This window comes from Loxodonta africana, chromosome 17 (genome assembly GCF_030014295.1).
Source record: "Loxodonta africana isolate mLoxAfr1 chromosome 17, mLoxAfr1.hap2, whole genome shotgun sequence".
Classification (NCBI taxonomy): Eukaryota; Metazoa; Chordata; class Mammalia; order Proboscidea; family Elephantidae; genus Loxodonta; species Loxodonta africana.
The window spans coordinates 65,038,785-65,058,285 of NC_087358.1; the positions used below are offsets into that span (position 1 = coordinate 65,038,785).

General features: G+C 39.5%; 1 protein-coding gene and 1 long non-coding RNA gene across 3 annotated transcripts in view; both read left to right on the forward strand.

Annotated features, from left to right (window-relative positions):
• COG3 (component of oligomeric golgi complex 3) overlaps positions 1 to 19,501 on the forward strand; it is an 88,910-nt gene that overhangs the window by 269 nt on the left and 69,140 nt on the right. For both annotated transcript variants that reach the window (XR_002786411.2, XM_010592607.3), the window contains exons 2-5: positions 15,448 to 15,594; positions 17,248 to 17,309; positions 18,497 to 18,662; positions 19,323 to 19,397. Coding sequence is in view for 1 of the 2 variants with exons in the window: in XM_010592607.3 (XP_010590909.1) it covers positions 15,448 to 15,594; positions 17,248 to 17,309; positions 18,497 to 18,662; positions 19,323 to 19,397 (450 nt within the window). In the remaining variant the exon portion in view is untranslated. The remainder of the gene's footprint in view (positions 1 to 15,447; positions 15,595 to 17,247; positions 17,310 to 18,496; positions 18,663 to 19,322; positions 19,398 to 19,501) is intronic.
• LOC135227985 (uncharacterized) lies at positions 4 to 13,757 on the forward strand. Its single transcript, XR_010318200.1, has 2 exons — positions 4 to 4,150; positions 5,031 to 13,757. It is a non-coding gene; the product is annotated as an uncharacterized LOC135227985 (long non-coding RNA).

Here is a 19,501-nt window from a genome sequence, read left to right on the forward strand (position 1 = left end):
GAACGGGGCTGGAGCGGGGGTAGGCGGGGCTGAGATGCACTTCGGGCCGGTTGGCCGCAGCTTGGCCTCTTTCTGTTCGCCGACCCTCTTTAGGGTCTCTCTTTTCCCTCTTCCCCGGCCCCGGTGGCGGCTTCGGTGGCAGAAGTCTCTTACCTGCTGGGCTGTCAGGCCTGGCATTGCCGGCGACCGCCGATCCTCCCCTCTCCTTTCGCCGGGTGACTGCTGCGGGGGTGTCCAGTGGCTAGTGCCCGCTGGCTAACAACCCAACCCTGCAACGTGGGACGGTTGGTCGGGAGCCTTGCCTCGGGCGTCCCTGGTGTCATCCGAGGGGTAATCCTGCTGCCCACCTTCTGAATCGGAGGTGCTTTGCTGCAGGACAGGCTCCTGTGGATGTTCGTTTACCACCTTAATGAATCACCGAGCTTCTTTTTTCCATGGGGGACTTAGACCAAAAGTTGATCCTTATGGATGGTTTCATTGATCATAGATTGAACAGTGAGCATGTTCTCAATCAAGTGCAGCTTATGAGAGATCAGATTGATTTGGCTTATGTCAAAGCAATATAAATGCATTTAGTTTGAAAGCTGGGTCAGTACACTATTAGATATTAGATAATTACAGTGCTCGTTATTGATTTTAATGCCAACGTTTGAGATCCCAGTGACCAGTGGGCATATTTTTGCTGCTTGTGTGATTGAATTCATTAGCTGTCATAGCAGGAAGTATGTTTTACAAATTGTCAGATGCTTGACAAACTTTTTCTAGTTTTGAGGGCCACATTTAGAAGATTATAAGAGGTGATGGTTACTTTTCATTTTGAAAGCATTCTTCTGACACTCTTTGGAATGCTCCTAAAGCGGATTGAATTTAGAGACTGACCTTTTTTTCTGACCTCAAACTTTAGAGGTTAAGAAGTTTGATTGCAGAGTTCTCTCCACTTTCACTGTTGCCTCCTCTGCCCTAAAATACAGGTGTTCTTGCTTGAGTTTCTCTGTCCACCTCTAGGATGCTGTGCCGGAAGTGGGTCTGGAATAAATGAGGAAGCAGGTGGAAAATTATTTGGCTTACTGTCAAGATCTTTCACGCCCTGGGTAAAAGTTAGAAGTTGTTTGCTCTATAAATTTTCCAGTCTGTTTATAATTGATTTAGCCTGTTATGGGGCAGTTCTCTTCTGTCCTATAGGGTCACTATGAGTCGGAATCGACTCGACGGCACTGGGTTTTGTTACCGAGGCAAGGTGCTTCCTTGGACCTGGTGCCTGGGAGAATCTAGCCTTCAAGAGAAGTAATCCAATTTGTTTTTATTGTCGTGGGTTATAAACTATTATTCTTTATTCTCTTTTAGCATGAAAGAGAGGATTTGGAGTGAAGTCAATGGAGTCTATTCATTTTCAACCCATTCTTCCATATTTATGCAATACAGTATCTACTATTAGATTCATGCAGTCATTTAACATATATTATGTTCTTAGTCTGGGCTAGGAGTGGGCCTAGAAAGGTGAATAAGAAAGACAACATCCCTGGTCTTTTTGATGAATTGTGGTGATCAAGACCGTGTAAAAAAAGGTCAAAGAAGGTAAGTTTGGATAGTGATGCATGATATAAGGAAAAAAAAATCAGAATGGAGTGACAGAAAGGGATGGGGAATGCCCTTTTAGATAAGAAGGGAAGGCCTTTCTAAGAAAGTGACTTAGGTGAGAAGACCTGAATGATGGGAAACAAGAAGCAGCCTTGCAAAGACTAGGTAGAGAAAGAACATTGTAGCTGGAGGAAAAAGCAGTGTAAAAGTCATGGGTAGGGAACAAGTTTGACAAGTTCAGGGATTCAGTGAGGGTCTTCTGGGTCAGTGAAAAAGAGGAAGACCCTCAAGGAGGTGGCTTGCAACAATGGGCTCAAACAGCAACAATTGCGAAGATGGCCCAGGACCAGGCAGTGTTTTGTTCTGTTGTACATAGGGTCACCATGCATCGGAACTGCTCGTTGGCACCTAACAACAACAACAATTTCTGGTTCATGCAGCCTTGGTGCTGATTCCTGTGAGAGTGAAATTGACAGCCTGATATTTATTTGTCCTGGAATCTCTCAGGGAAAACTTCTCACTGCTCTTCAGCTCCCAGCAGCCCTCATTTCCCATTAGTAAATGTTTATATATCTGTGTGAAGTCTTTGGAATTGAATTTTTATCCCTGTTATTATTTTAACATGGGGGCTGAAAAAAGATGCTTCAATTTTTATTTTGCCTAACCGATGTATCTCTAAAGGATTTTCTATAATGTTTCACAATTGTTACAAGATAATTTACTCTCTGAACTACTGGAACTAGGCAGATTAGTTAAATAGCAAGAGGCCAGCTAACTCAGTAAATACTATAAAGCTGATAACGCTTTGAGAAAAGAGCATTCTTTGTTATGACGAGCTACTCGGGTTTGTTTTGGTTTTTTTTTTTTTTACTCTTATCTTGGAAAGGAGTTATAGCTTCCTTGTTTTTTGAGTTATACCTTTTTATTTGGCATTAGATAAAACAGTTTGCAGTAGAATATTGGGTGGACTTGTTTCCTGGGCCCTGGGCAAGTTTTTAGTAGTTAGGACCTTTTTCTTTCACTGAACTCTTGATGAAAGTCTAAAATAATTTATCCTGAACAGGAGTTGTTTTCTTAACTTCTCCGAGCCTCAATTTTATTCGTTTTTTTTTTTTAAGTTGTTATTCATATTTGCACTTTTATTACATAATGTTGAGAAATGTTTAAAAAAAAAAAAAGCAAGTTTATTGCCCACACATATTTTTTCTTTTTTGAATTGCTTGTTGGAATATATTTCTGTTTGAATATTTGTTGTTAATATGCCAGAGTTTATTATATTCAAGATATTAATTCATTGATATTTATGGGTCAGGAGAAGAAATTAGGAACCGTGAGTCCTGGAACCTTGCTCTGGCCATAGGAGAAAAAATGTTCTACTGGCCTCTTTTACTTATAGAGAGGAAGGAATTTACCCAAGCATTTGATCTGGCTTGAGTTCAAAGAAAACTTTAATTTCAAGGCTTTTGCCAGTTCTTTATGTTGCAAGAATGGAGACTGGGATCCATTTCTTTCTTTTTTTTTTTTATTCAGTTATTTTCTTGTGTGTTATTATTTTTTTTTAATTGTACTTTAAATGAAGGTTTACAGTACACATATTGTTTTATGATATTGGTTAACAACCCTAACCATAACTGTTGCTATCGAGTCCTACAACATGTCAACACTCTCCCTTCTCAAACTTGGGTTCGTTGTCACCAGCTTTCCTGTCCCCTCCTGCGTTCTAGTCCTTGCCCCTGGGCTGGTGTGCCCCTTTAGTCTCATCTTGTTTTATGGGCCTGTCTGAAACCCTGGTGGTATAATGGTTAAGAGCTACGGCTGCTAACCAAAAGGTCAGCAGTTTAAATCCACCGGGCATTCCTTGGAAACTCTGTTGGGCATTCTGCTCTATCCTATAGGGTCGCTATGAGTTGGAATTGACCCGATGGCAGTGGGTTGGTTTGGGTAATCTTTGGCTAAAGGGTGAATGAACCTCAGGAGTGACTTCATTACTGAGGTAAAAGGGTGACCGGGAGCCATACTCTCAGGGTTTCTCCAGTCTCTGTCAGGCCAGTAAGTTTGGTCTTTTTTCGTGAGCTCTGAAGAAGATTCTGAGTCTCCATATATACTTTTTCAATGATTTGCTCCAAACATCAAGTTTCACTTAGGAAACGAATTGATTAGATTGATATTAAAAATTATTTTCTCCAACCCAGAACTGTGGAAGAAGTAAAGCCTGGGAGAGAAAGGTGTGTTTGATTGTTCCTGGCCCTGCACAACTGGGCAGGCAAAGCTTGATAGCTTATTGTAATTGTCTTTTAATATGTTAGTGTCTCCATTTGAATAGAGCTGTACAGTAACCCTTTAGGTCTGCAAACCGGGAACCTAGATTTGGGCTCTTCTCTCTCTAGTGGTATCTGTCTGTGCCATCCGGGAGCCAGGGCAATGCTAGTGGGTGGGAGGCAGGCAGTCTCATCAGAAGTGAATGAGAGGTCCGAGTAGGAAAGTGTGTGACACCACCACCGCCCTTCTTGATTGGCTGTTTTATTCCAGATACTTTGAGAAAAGAAGAAGCTGGGCAGATGACCTGAGGGAGGTACTATTTTCTCATATGCTGTTAAAAAGGAACATGTTTTTGCTGCTAAAATACATTTCTTTGAAATGGTTGCAGTGTAGCTTCTTTCCTGCTTGTTCTGGGGGAAAATGACTGTGTTAGTGAGAACTAGGGAACTGGAAGCTGCCTTCTGCTTGGTATTTAAAAGTTCTTATGACTGAAAAGCAGTTAGTATTGGTACTTAAAGCAGGCATATAGAATGTCCTCTTCAAATTCAAATTATCGTTATATTTACTCACAATGCCTAGATTACAGAATATATCTAGAATAGCTCTAGCAGCTTCTCAGGTGTCCAGTTTTCATATGATTTTATTTTCTAAATTAAATTAGAAAATAAACATTTCTTGGTTCGAGATGACAGATCGAGCACACATACATGGCAGCATTGGATCTCTTTGAAATGACAGTAACAAGTATGTGGTACACTAAAACCAAGGAAGGTATCAGAAGACTTAGAATTTTGCCATATTTCCTGGATGCCAGGAAGGGTATGTATAATTTAAAAAAATCAGCCTGAAGACTTAATCACAGAACAATCTAAATCTAAAAAGAGATGCTATAGGTGACAGAATTTAAGAGTGCATGTGTACAGTAAGTATGTGTGATAAGATAGATTGTTTTTATATGGCCTTTCTAGCCATGGTCTTGTAACTTCCACCAAATGATTGGGTGGGACTATGCATATAAGGTACTTGTGGTCCACCAAGGGGACAGGACCGCTTGCTAATAAAGCAAATAAGGTGCATGATACCTTTGTGGGGATAAAAAAAAATGGGACCATGCAAATAAGGTGTCTGGAACCCTAATGAGGGTATTGGTCAGTTTTGCCATCCTGCTTAGCTTAAAATGAGCCATCCTACAGGTGGAAAGGGGGGACCTCACTACAACCAAGAAGAAGAGACAGGAGCAGAGTGCATCCTTTGGATCCAGGCTCCCTGCGCTGAAAACCTCCTAGACACCAGGAGACAGAGAAAGAGAACTATAACACAGGAGATCGCATAAGATGGTGAGAAGCGGTGGCAGCAGAACCAAAAGATTGGTGTGAGATGGCACAGTGAGCTTCCTGGCCCATGGGATGAGATGGTTATAGTGGGTGTGCCAACCCCCAGGGTGAGAGAGCTGAGTGCTGTTGGACAGGAGGCTTCCTGACAGAGTGGGGTGCCTCCGAACACTTGGCAGAGCTAGATTTGCCAGCTACTCATGGAGCAAGAGAGCTGAGAGCCTTGGGGCTGAGGTTGCTGACAGAGTGGGTACTCCCGGGCACTTTTTGGTGGAGCTAAACAGCTTTGTAACACTTGCACGAGCAGGGGAAAAGCTGGGCCAAAGGGCTGAGAGGCTGAGGGCCAGAGAGAGACCTGCATGCGGCCACGGCAGAGAAGACACTGTCCTTATTAAGAACTGTATCCTGGGTCATCCCTGATCCTGAATTGTAACATGTTACTTCCCTAATAAACTCCGTAACCAAGTATGGTCTGTGAGTTCTGTGTGACCTTTGCAATGAATTATCGAACCCAGCAGAGAAGTAGAGAGTGCCGTGGAGGGATGGATGGTGTCAGAATTGGTAAAAAGGCTGGAAGGTAGAGGTATATCCGACCTCTGCCTCACAGGAACCAGCTTTGGGCTGTTGATGCTGATAATGATTTTCTCGCCTTCCCTTTGTGAAGTTAGACAAGGAGGTCAGGCACCTCTGCCACGCCATTTTTACAAAATGGAAGAAAGTAGAGGGGTAATAGTTTCTTCATTTTACATGGTGGGGAATCAATAAATATGACCCAAAATTGGTGAATTCAAACATAAAGCTGTAAATCTGGTTTTTAGAATTGTGAATTCCATATTTTTATGCAAATAATGCATGCCTTCTACGTTTATTTGCCAACCTGGTCTTTCCCCCTTGAGGTATTTTCGTAAGCATGCTCTGCTGATTTTTTTACAGCAACATGTTAAAAAAAATTGGCATAGCAGTGCTTATGAAAATACCTCGCAGGGGAGGGTGCAGTTGGCAGACATGGAGAAGGCACACATTATTTGTGTAAAAATATGGTAATCATCAAAAATATTGAAAACAGTTAAACTGGTTGAAAGTGGCAGGTGGGGTAGATTTTACTTTTCATTTTAAACTGTTCTGATGATTTGGAGTTTTAAAAAATTATATTTCTATATATTCCTTTTTTTGAATAATTTTATAAAAAAATTGATAAAAATTGGAAACTTTTTTTTTCCTTCTACTTTTAAAGTTCCTCCTCCTACTCTCAGATTCCCTAGGAATATACCTCAAGTTATAAAGATTGGTATTGCTTAGAGAGTAAGAATTGAAATGGCAGGAAGAGGGGAAGAAGGGAGACTTGCTTTTCACTTAAACATCACTTTGTACTCTGGACTTTTAAAATAAGAGCCCATCATAGTTTAATGGCAACTAAATGTATATGAATTTAAAGAGTAAATCTTTTCCTTATACTCTGTTGAAGAAACAGTTTGAAAACACTGCATATTAAAAAAAAAAAATCAGGGTATATATAAACTGCTATTTACTATGTAAAAAGGTACACTTCCTTGTAGATGCACGACTATTTCAGGAAGAAAATGTCGGAAACTAGTTACATTGAAAACCTCTGAGGAGGGAAATGAGCCCACAAAGGAGACTTTTTACTGAATATCCTTGGAATTTTGTGTCACATGAATTTATTACCTGTGATGGTTAAGGTTGTGTGTCAGCTTGGCTGGGCCATGATTCTTAGTGGTTTGGCAGTTACATCATGATGTAGCTTGGCAGTTATGTAATGATGCAGTTGTCCTCCATAATATAATCTGATATGATCAGCCAGTTCTAAGGGGAGTTTTATTGGGGGTGTGGCCTACATCCTATATATATGTGTGTATGTGTATATATATATGTGTGTGTGTGTATATATATATATATATATATGGATGTTCTGGCAAAGTTTGCTCACTTTCTTTGGATCCTACATCAGCTTGTCATCTGACTTCCAGTTCTTGGGACATGAGCCAGTGGCTTGCCATGTTACCTGCCAGTCTTGGGATTTTTTTGGCCTCTGTAGCCTGTGAGCCAACAGCTGGCTGTTTGACCTGCCCATATTGGGTTTATCAGCCCCTGCAACTACGTGAGTCAGGAGAAGCCTCCAGCCTGATGCCTGACCCATGGACTTGGGACTTGCCAAACTCTGCAGCGGTGTGAGCCATTTCCTTGAGATAAACCTCTCTCTCTCTTTTTTTCCTCTCTCTCTGTATATACATCCTTCGCTGGTTTTGCTTCTCTAGAGAACTTAGCACAAGTAAGACATTACCTATTCAAATAAGTTTGAATGGATCACTATGTATATTACATGATTCTAGAACAAGAAAAATTTTACTTTGTAGCTGGAATTTGTTATGTATTGTGAGGTAATACAGAAATTAGTGGTGAGAATGTGATTGTTACATTATCTCTTTTTAACTGAAATTTTTATTGAGGCAATTATAAATTGACATGCAGTTGTAAAAAATAATACAGAGAAGTCTCCTGTACACTTTACCAAGTTTCCCTCACTCATCTATGCCAAAAAATTTGGAAGATGGCTACCTGGCCAGCTGAGTGGATGAGACTCATATTTGTGCCCATTCCAAAGAAAGGTGATTCAGCAGAATGCAGAAATTATCAAATAGTATCCTAAATATCACATGCAAGTAAAATTTTGTTGAAGTTAATTTAAAAACGGTTGCGGCAGTACACTGACAGGGAACTGCCAAAAATTCAAGCTGGATTCAAAAGGGGATGTGTAAAATAAGGGAATATCATTGCTGATGTCAGATGGATCTTGGCTGAATGCAGAGAATACCAGAAAGATGTTTACCTCTGTTTTATTGACTATGTAAAGGCATTCGGCTGTATGGATTATAACAGATTATGGATGACATTATGAAGAATGAGAATTCCAGAACGCTTAATTGTGTTCATGTGCAACCTGTACGTAGAACAAGAGGCAGTTGTTCAAACAGAATGGGGGCTACCGCGTGGTTTAAAATCAGTAAAGATGTGTGCCAGGGTTGTGTCCTTTCATCATATGTATTCAGTCTGTGTGCTGAGCACATAACCCGGGAAGCTGGACTATATGAAGAAGAACAGGACATCAGAATTGGAGGAAGACTCATTAACAACCTGTGATATGCAGATGATGCAACCTTGCTTGCTGAAAGCAAAGAGGACTTGAAGTACTTATGAAGATTAAAGACTACAGCCTTCAGTATAGGTTACACCTCAATAAAAGCAAACAAAAATCCTCACAACTGAATCAGTAAGCAACATCATGATAAATGGAAAAAGTATTGAAGTTGTCAAGGATTTCATTTTACTTGGATCCATAGTCTGCGCCCATGGAAGCCGCAGTCTAGAAATCAAAGGACGTATTGCATTGGACAAATGAGCTGCAAAAGATCTCTTTAAAGTGTTTGGAAGCAAAGATGTCACTTTCAGGACTAAGGTGATCCTGACCCAAGGCATGCTATTTTCATTCACTTCATATGCATATGAAAGCTGGACAATGAATAAGGATGATACCGAAGAAAAATTGAATTATGATGTTAGTGAAGAATATCGAATATTCCATGGACTGCCAGAAGAACAAACAAATCTGTTTTTGAAGAAGTACAGCTAGAATGCTTCTTAGAAGGGAGGATGGTGAGGCTTCATCTTACATACTTTAGACATGTTATCAGGAGGGACCAGTCCCTGGAGAAGGCTGTCATGCTTGCTAAAGGAGAGGATCACTGAAAAAAGGGAGACCCTCAACAAGATGGATTGACACAATGACTGCAACTTTGGGCTCAAATATAGCAGTGATAATGAGGATGGCATAGGACAGGGCAGTGTTTTGTCCTGTTGTACATAAGGTAGCTATGAGTTGGAACTGACTTGACGGCACCTGACAACAACCCCAGTGGTAACATTTTGCAAAACTATAGTGTATGGATGGTACCACAACCATGACATTGACATTACTCTGCATTACTTTTCAAGATATGTGTATAACCTTTTTTTTCTCAAAGGAAATTGAATTAGGGATGGATGTTGGTCTAAGTAGTATTGGACTGATTTTTGTTAGGGCCCCTGTATTTTCAGTTTTTCTTAGTGGTTGCCCTAGGATTTACAATGTACTTCTTTAATTAATCACTGTCTGTCTTTAAATATTATACTGTTTCATGTATAGTATAAAACCTTTCAACAGTATGCTCCCAGTTCTCCCATCTCATCTTTCGTGCTGTTGTTGTCATACATTTCACTTTTACATATGCTATAAATTCATAACACATTGCTACTATTTTTGCTTTTGACAGTCAGTTATCTTCATTTTTTTGTAGATCCAGGTTTGTGTCTGCCTGAAGAACTTTTTAAAATAATTTCTTGTAGTCCACTGCTGGTAATGAATTCTCTCAGCTTTTGTTTGTTTAAATAATCTTTGTTGTTGTTGTTAGGTACCATTGAGTTGGCTTGGACTCAGTGACCCTATGTACAACAGAATGAAACACTGCCCGGTCCTACACTCCTCACAGTCATTGTTATGCTTGAGCCCATCATTGCAGCCGGTGTGTAACTCTGTCTTGTTGAGGGTCTTCCTCTTTTTCACTGTCCCTCTACTTTACCAAGCATGATGTCCTTCTCCAGGGACTGATCCCTCCTGAAAATGTGCAAAGTGTGTGAGATATAGTCTCACCATCCTTGCTTCTAAGGAGCGTTCTGGTTGTACTTCTTCCAAGACAAATTTGTTCGTTCTTTTGGCAGTCCATGGTGTTAACAGTATTCTTCTCCAATACCACAATTGAAAGACGTCAGTTCTTCGGTCTTCCTTATTCATGGTCCAACTTTTGCATGCATATGAGATGATTGTAAACAACATGGCTTGGGTCAGGCCTTTCTTAGTCTTCAAGGTGACATCTTTGCTTTTCAACACGTTAAAGAGGGCTTTTGCAGCAAATTTGCCCAAGGCAGTGCGTCTTTTGATTTCTTGACTGCTGTTTCCGTGACTGTATATTGTGGATCCAAGTAAAATGAATCCTTGACAACTTTAGTCTTTTCTCTGTTTATCATGATGTTGCTCATTGGTCCAGTTGTAAAGTTTTTTGTTTTCTTTATGTTAAGGTGTAATCCATACTGAAGGCTGTGGTCTTTGATCTTCATCAATAAGTGCTTCAATTCCTCTTCACTTTCAGCAAGCAAGGTTGTGTCGTCTGCATATTGAAGGTTGTTAATGAGTCTTCCTCCAATCTTGATGCCCTGTTCTGCATATAGTACAACTTCTCAGATTATGTGTTCAGCATACAGTTGGAGTAAGTATGGTGAAAAGATACAACCCTGATGTACACCAATCCTGACTTTAAACCACATAGTATCCCCTTATTCTGTTTGAACGACTGCCTCTTGATCCATGTACAGATTTCTCATGAGCACAGTTAAGTGTTCTGGAATTCCCATTCTCCTCAGTGTTTTCCATAATTTATTATGATCCACACAGTTGAATGCCTTTGCATAGTCAATAAAACACAGGTAAATATCTTTCTGGTATTTTCTGTTTTCAGCCAGGATCCATCTGACATCAGCTATGATATCCCTCGTTCCACGTTCTCTTCAGAATCTGGCCTGAATTTCTGGCAGTTCCCTGTCGATATACTGCTGCAGCTGCTTTTGAATGATCTTCAGCAAAATTTTACTTGCGTGTGATATTGATGATATTGTTCGATAATTTCTGCATTTGGTTGGATCACCTTTCTTGGGAATATGTATAAATATGGATGTAAGCCATGATTCATGGCTTAGCCAAATTGACACACATTATATGGGGACAGAATTCAATCCATAACAAGTTTAGAGTCCTGGGTTGACTTTTTTTTTTTTTCCTTTCAACACTTTAAAGATAATCACTCCTCTGTTTTCTAATTTGAATAATTTCTGATGAGAAGTCTGTTGTAAATGTTATTTTCATTTTTCTGCATATAATGTATCTTTTTTTCCCTTTGACTGCCTTCAAGATTTTGTCTTTTGTTTTTAGGAGTTCGAACATGATGTCTTTAGGGGTTTGCGTGTGTGCATGTTGATGTATATTCTGTTCGTGGCTTTTTGTGCTTCTTGGAGCTATAGTTTGATGTCTTTCATCATTTTTGGAATACTGTCAGTTACTGTCTTTTCAGATATCTTTTATCCTGTTGTCAATCTTTTTCTTCAAGGGTTCCAATTACACATACATTAGATTGTTCAGTACCATCCCATAGTTCTTGGATACTCTGTTCAGTTTTTATCCCCAGTCTGTTTTCTCTTTATGTTTCATTTTGGGTGATTTTCTTCGACCCTCTTCAAGTTCACTTATTCTTTCCTTAACCATGTTGAGTGTATTGCTGAGCTCATTGCAGGTGTTCTTCATTTCTGTTACCATGGTTTTTATTTCTAGCATTTATATTTCAGTCTTATAGTTTTCATTTTTCTGCTTAAATTTTTTATATTTGCTTGTGCATTTTAACATACCAATCACAGTTATTTAATATTCCTTGTCTTATAGTTACAATGGAAACCCTGGTGGCTTAGTGGTTAAGAGTTTGGCTCCTAACCAAAAGGTTGGCAGTTTGAATCCACCAGGTGTTTCTTGGAAACCCTATGGGGCAGTTCTCCTCTGTTCTCTAGGGCTCCTAGGAGTCAGAATTGACTCGATGGTAACTGGTTTTCTTTTGATTTTGGTATAGTTAAAATAATCATATCACTTCTGAGTCTGGCTCTCTTGATTGTGTCTTGGCAGTGAGTTGTTTTTTTCCTTGTCTTTTAATGTAGTTTTTGTTTTAATATTGGATGTTGTGTATAGGACAGTAGAGAATGAGAGAAATGGTTTTTATACCTGGAAATGGGTAAACCTTTTTTTGTGCTATATTATTTGTGTTGAGGCTTGAGTCAGTATAGTTAGGAGTTAAGCTTGGTTTAGGTTTTGTTGTTGCTCTGGCTATCTTTATCACTGGCTTCAAATTTCCCTAGCCTTTTGTTTATTGTAGGACTGGACTGCTGTAGGGTTTTCTTAATATTCTTCCTCTACCCTCAGCTTTTTGTGTGCTGTGCACCTGTTCCTTAGAGGGTATCCCTTTCTGTGATTTTGTCCCTCTCTAAGCAGTAGACTGTTGGTGCTTTATAGCCTAATAGTGGTAGGTGGGAGTTTTCTGTCCACCTGGTCCAGCCTCAGTCTTAGGCAGGTCCTTTATTCGTGGGTTTTGTGGGTGGGGCGTTCTCACTGATTTTGCCCCTCCTGTGGTGTGGTAGTAACAGACTTTTAATGGTGTGGGCCCTGGGGGTTTTCTTGCCTTTTCCCCAGGGCTGGAGGTTTTTTTCGTTTCCCTTTCCCCAGCTATAGTGGTTCTTCCTCTTTCCCTAGGGTTGACTGGGTTTACTGCCCTTATTTCTGTAGCCCAAGCCTTTTGTTCTGTTGGGGACAAGGGTCCTGGTGGGGCTTTGTGTCTCCCTCTCCCACACAACAGCAGCCACTGCCCTCTTCCAGACCTGCACCTCCTTGTCCCCATTCTTTTTTACGACCCCTGGTTGGTATCTTTGGAGAAGACCAAGTGAGTGGGTGCAAACTCCCCTTCTGTCTGTGGCTTCCGGGCATTCTATACTTATACTCCAGCCTTTAGCACTTCGTAAGAAGTTTTAGCCGAATTCTTCTTAAGCACTTGTATGGCGCTTGGCATCTCTTTTCCGCATGGTCTGCCATAGGTCAGCTAGTGCTGGCATCCTGTCTCTCCCTGGGAGGTGCCTGGCTCCCGTAGATTTTTGAGTCCTTGATTATCCTATGACCTCAGCTCTCTGATGGATTCAAGGATAGTTATGATTTTGTAGATTATTTGGTACTTTGTTATTGTTAGTATGTGAGCAGTGCTCTTTCTAGTTTTCTGCATCCTAGTCTAGCCTCCATGTGTTTTCTGGTATATTTGCCAAATCTGAGCCTTGCTACCCCTACCTTCCCACCCTCTTAGGTATCTTGTAAGCTGTGCTGGTAGAACTTTGTGAATGAATTTGTCGTCACATGTTCACATAGGGTGAAATTTTATTACTAATAAAATACAGTTTTTAAAACATCATTTACTGATTATTCTCTGTTCTCAAGGAGCAGGATGGGATTCAGATTTATAAATTCACTTAGTCTGCTGTTATTAATAAATAGGAATAAAAATAATATGATAAATAGTAATAAAAAAAATAGCTAAGATTTATTGAGTGTTTATCCTTTGGTGGAAACCCTGCTGGTGTAGTGGTTGAGTTAACCAAAGGGTCGCCAGTTTGAGTCCGCCAGGCGCTCCTTGGAAACTCTGTGGGGCAGTTCTACTCTGTCCTATAGGATCACTATGAGTCGGAATTGACTTGACGCGCTGGGTTTGGTTTGGTTTGGTTTTTATCCTTTGGCAGGTATTATGCGAAGCGCTTTGCATGCATCATTGTTCCTGGTGGATTACCTTTTGACTGAAAAAGATGTACCTTCCCTTCCCCAAGGAGACAGATTGTTGTTGACAATTAGGGTGGTTCCACAGAGCAGGCACCAAAAACAAACAAACAAACAAACAAAAAAACCAAACCCACTGCCATCAAGTCAGTTCCGACTCATAAAGACCCTATAGGACAGAGTAGAACTGCCCCATAGAGTTTCCAAGGAGCATCTGGTGGATTCAAACTGTCGACCTTTTGGTTAGCAGCCATAGCTCTTAACCACTATGCCGCCAGGGTTTCCAGAGCAGGCACAGATGCAGCTTATCTCAGCGTAGCTTCCTCTGGCCTCCAGAGCCCCTAATGTGGCCCACAGTTGCTGGTGACACTGTAGGCTCAAGATAGGTTCTCACTCGGTCTCAGCAACTCAGTTCTTGCTGTGGCACAGCTCTTGCATACCCAGGATTATGTCACCATTCAGAAGGAGTTCACGTGAACAACTGATGTCCTTAATAAAACATATTTACATGCATCCTGGACCATCCTGGTTCTTGAGTCAGACTCATTGTTGTGGAGAAATCCGAATGAGGACTTTTCTGTACACTTCTGGTCTACAGCTGTACAGCATTCCAAGAAGCCTATTTTCCCCCACCCGTGTTCTCTCCCTTACTCTTCTTTGTAATACAGATTCTGTAATTCCTATTTTACAGAGAAGAAATTGAGGGTTAGAAGCATTAAGTAATTTGCCCAGTGTCACATAGCTTGTAAGTTAGTAGAAGTGTGATTCGAACCAGTAACACATACTTTACTGTGCCAAAAGATATATCCCCATTTGAATTCATATTTGTAAAACTCCACTCTTAAAAGGTTGTATTCAGGAAGATTTCTTGAAATTAGTGATGATGCGTTTTGCATCTAGCTTAATTTGGCTTTGGAGAGAAATATACTGTCTTCAGAAGAAATTTCTATGTCCAGATAAATTTCTACATCCAGATAAATAGGTGGGGAATCCATTTTCTAAGACTTTGGATCGTGTCATATATCGGTGGACCTTAAGTGTCATGAATTAAGGGCTGAAAACTAGAATTGAACCTAAAGGATTAAAGCTTTTACCTTCCCCAGCATCCACTTCTCCTTTCTTTTAGGTCTAAAAAGAGCTTTCCTGTATGGCTACAGGTGAAGTAACCCTTGGCCTATCTTGGCCTATCTTTTTAGTAGTGAAGGACTAGAAAGTACTGCAGGTCTGCTTTCGAAGGTGTCAAAGTGAGGCCTGGTTGGTGGGGCACCTCTGAAACTGATGGCAAACTCTGTACTTGTTTCTATTTAGTTGTAATTTCTCAAAAGTTGTCAGCGGGAAGGTGTGGATGAGATAGCCAGTGGGAGGAAATGATAGAAGGAGGTAATGCTATGGGTAGTTAATTCTTGATGTGATTTGTTAATCCTGTTGGTTGGAGTTCATTAGATCTGGCTTTTGTGTTAGGTACTGGGGAGGGCAAGTTACTTTGAGCAGCACACAGGCTTTTCTTTTGTCTGGTGGTAGTTCACAAGAGGATCAAGTGAGAAAATGTGTATGGGTTAGCCCAGATCCATCACCATTATTAGAAAGCTAACTCAAGAACCACACCTTACTGATGTTGGGACTTCTATGTCATGTTTGCATTTTGAGACTAGCATTTAATATCCAGAGTCTAGTTATAAAGCTCAAGTATTGTATGCCATTTATTAATATCAAATGATTTAATAGAAAACATTTCTCTCTTTTTAGATGGAAACCCAATCTTGAGTTAGGTTCAGAGACTTTTCATGTTATTTAAATATCTTTGTGGTTCTTTTTTTAAAGCTTCCCCTTGAAGACTTCAGCAGTTTAACGTCCCAATCACTGCCCATTTCGCTGACTTCCATAGTGCCAGAATCTACAGAAGACATTCTGATGAAGGGCTTCACTTCCTTAGAGATGGGAGAAGAAAGAATTGAAACTGCCCAGCAGGTGAATGGCAGTGTCTTTTCTAAGAGTATTTGATATATTTGAGGTGTCTAATAAAAACAGGGCTAATAAAAAAGGTCCTAGTTAAAAGCTCTGAACATTTGAAATTATAGTTAACATCAAGTTTTTCTAGAACATTCTTGATTTTGTGTTAGTGTGATTCTCAAGCATTTTAAATCTACCTTTTATCTAGTTATATTTACAATACAGATAAAAATATGATATTCCAACTTTGGATGCTGATTATGTTTATTGAAGTTTCAATATTTTATGGACTGTTGACTACCCCCAGTGGTTTTCTTTATTAACCTGTCCCTTCAACACTTATACACACACACACCTCTCTGCTTTTTGCTAGGCAATCCCTTTTTTGAGATGAACACTTACAGTAATTTTTTCAGTAATTCAGCTTCTCTTGGTTTATTCCTAATTATAATCCTAAATGTGTAATAGTTTCTTCTGGTGCCTTTTTTGTCTCCTCTTTTTGTCCTGTTAAGAATCAAAGCTGAGGCATTTACCAAGTAAAACAGAAAGCAAACTTCATGAATTGTACAGACAGTAAGTTGAGAGAGGCAGTGTCGCAGAATGGTTAAGGGCACCAACTCTTGAGTTAGGCAGCCCTGGATCTGAAAGTCAGCTCCATCACATACCGTCGTTGTCAGTTTAGGCAAATTACGTACCCTCTCAGGCCTTAGGTTTCCTAATCTATAAAACAAGGATAATTATAATACCTATCTCATAGGATTTTTGTGTCAATTAAATCAGATAATGCATGTAAATGTAGTGTGTAGCAGGCACACAATAAATGTTTAGTAAGTGATAGCCAAGGTACTTGGTGAGCCTTGTATCTTGAGAGAATAAAGCATACCTTGATGTAGAATCCTGCTTGAGAATCGTAGAAGGTAATCTTGTACCATGTCTTTGAACTTATTTGGACTTTTGAAAAAAAAAAATCTTCTGGATTGAATTTGTATATGTATATCTAAAATTTTTTTTTAATTGAATCTATTGAGTTATAATTTACATACAGTAAAATTATTCATTTTAAGTGTACAGTTTAATAAGTTTTGACAAATGTATATACCTGTGTAATCACTACTACAATCAAGGTATAAAACATTTCCATCACCCTAGGAAGTTCCCTCATGCCGTTTAAGATCAACCCCCAGATACTTTCCATGACATTGGTGGTAGTAGGGCCAGAATTCAAACCCAGGTTTAGCTGATGGCAAAGTTCATGTTCTTAAACCATTATTTATATTATTTCATAGTTTATCTTCTCACAGTTCTCATTAGATAACATTAATATTGTTATTACCCAAAGCACTATGATAAATATTCAAGTTTGGCAAGTGAACACATAGGTATTAGCCTCTTTGGAAGAAATACTTATTTCTTACATATTGTTTCCCTAATGCTCTTCCTTATTTGACCCTGAATATGGTCAGTGTTTTTAATATCCTCTGCTTTTTCTAGTATGTGGATATTGAGTGCATAATTAAATTACCTCCTCCTGGCTTATAACTAATTAATGTCTGAGCTCTGAACAGTAAAACTGAAGTAGTATTTACCCTTTTGACTTGCTGTTTAGTATGTAGCCATGTTTCATGCTGCCTGTTTTGGTTCTGTTGTCAATTAATACTCCTATTTTCCCAGTTTTTCTCATGGTTTGCAAAGCTCCAAACTCAGATGGATCAGGATGAAGGAACTAAATACAGGTATGTGGCTCTTGTATTTGTGGACTGTTCTGATTTTTAGATCATAGACAGCAGAAACAGAATCTGTGTCTTTAAACAAAATTAAGATACAAAGAAAATGCCAACAGCAAGATTTTCTTTATGAATGGCGAAGGAGCGGTTACGGGTCATTACAGCTGGTATTGGAAGTTGTGCAGTTACAAAACAAGAGTGTTAGATCCTACTTAATACATTAGGAAAGACAGACATTGGTTTGTATAACTTGAGCAGGAATTGGGTTTAAGTGGCAATTTTATTGGAATGTTAAAAGGTGTTTGGTGCCTTTCTTTAGAAGGGGTGGTCCTAGAGACTTTAGAGATGGCTTTCTTTTTATGGGGGCCACTGAGATAGGTTGCACCTATGTCCTGTTTGTGTGTGTTGATAGCATGCGAAACATTATGGGATGCAGTTTCTAGTTGATTTGGGGAATGTGGGTTGAAGATTTGCATTGAGTTGTTTATTGAGTGACTATTATTACTAGTGGTGTAGTGGTTAAGAGCTATGGTGCTAACTGAAAGTTTGACAGTTCGAATCCACCAGGCGCTCCTTGGAAACATCATGGGACAGTTCTACTGTGTCCTATAGGGTCACTATAAGTTGGAACAGACTCCACGGCAGCGAGTTTTATTATTACTAGGCATTGTGTTAGGCGTTTTGATGTATGATCCCATTTAATCCTCATAGTTGCTCTGTGAGGAGAGGTATTATTATTTCTGTTTTACCAGTGAGCTCACAGTCCCAGTGTCACAGAGACTTGGGCAGAGCTGGGACTTGGACCTGGGTCTTCTGAGTCCGGTATTCTATCACATCACACCATTCCTCAAAGGTAGAAGTGATCTGAAAAATTTACCTTAACTGATGCCTCAGGATGGTTTTGGTGTCCCAGTCTTTGAAAGTTGAGCCATGATTTATTGTCTTACATGTGAACAACCAGTTTATAGCCTCATGACTGATGGCTTTTGTTACTTGTAGTATCAGTGATTTGCCATCTTAAATACTGACAGTTGATGAGATAACTTTTGGTACATATCTGAATATAATCAACTTTGAGTAGGTTAGACTTTACTCCTGAAATTCAAACGTTTTGGGAAAAACAAGACTTTGTTGTTTATTGACTGTTTATTGGGGGAAAATATTATTGTCAATCCCCTTTTGGTTCTGTTTTCTAGACAGATGAGGGATTACTTGTCTGGGTTTCAGGAGCAGTGTGACGCCATACTGAATGATGTAAACAGTGCTCTTCAGCACCTGGAGTCATTGCAGAAACAGTACCTTTTTGTGTCCAATAAGACTGGAACCCTACACGAAGCCTGTGAACAGCTCCTCAAAGAACAGGTAATTAATCTGGAGCTGGAGAAGAGGGTCGGTGATTATATCTAATGTTGTATTTTGAAATAGATGAGTACAGTTTAATTTTAATGTTATGGATTTCTCCAAGTATGTATTGAACACTGCTGTGTATGAGGCCCTTTGCTAAGCATGCAGGTTATCACATTGACAGCCTACTTTTACTCTGAATAAACTTACGGTAACAGGGCAAAGGTCAGCTTTTCTGTGTTCTGAGCTGTTGGGTCTCAGCACAGCTTCGCAGTGCAGAGGGTGTACCGTGTCATTTGCTCTGTCTACTCTTTATTATTGATACTTTTCAGAAAAGGTTGGTGATTGCAGTAATGGTACAGATCAGCTGATCTAGGCTGCATTTAAACGTGTGATTTAGAATATTTAACTTCCTATGTTTATCTCAGCGTTTTCTCTGTGTATTTTTGAGTTTTTTAAAAGGTGATTATTTTATAAAAAGATTAGATGAAATTTACTGGAATGAACATTGTACAGTAAATTAATATTTAGTTCATGATTACAGAAATATTTCAGCCTTTGCCTGAAATTTTGTGTCTGATGTAAACCTACGTGTGTGAGAGAGTGTCATTTTTGATGCAGCAGTGTTGGTGATTCTCATATTCTTATAATAATTATCTTTCTCTTTAAAAAATTCAGTCGGAACTTGTTGATCTGGCTGAAAATATTCAACAAAAGCTTTCCTATTTTAATGAATTGGAAACTATTAACACAGTAAGTATTGTTTTTTACTTTTTGTAATTTTGGTAGTATTTATTTTGTATTTCTCTGAGTATAATCGTTAAACTTGTAATTGACTAGAGTGATATTCCAATTTA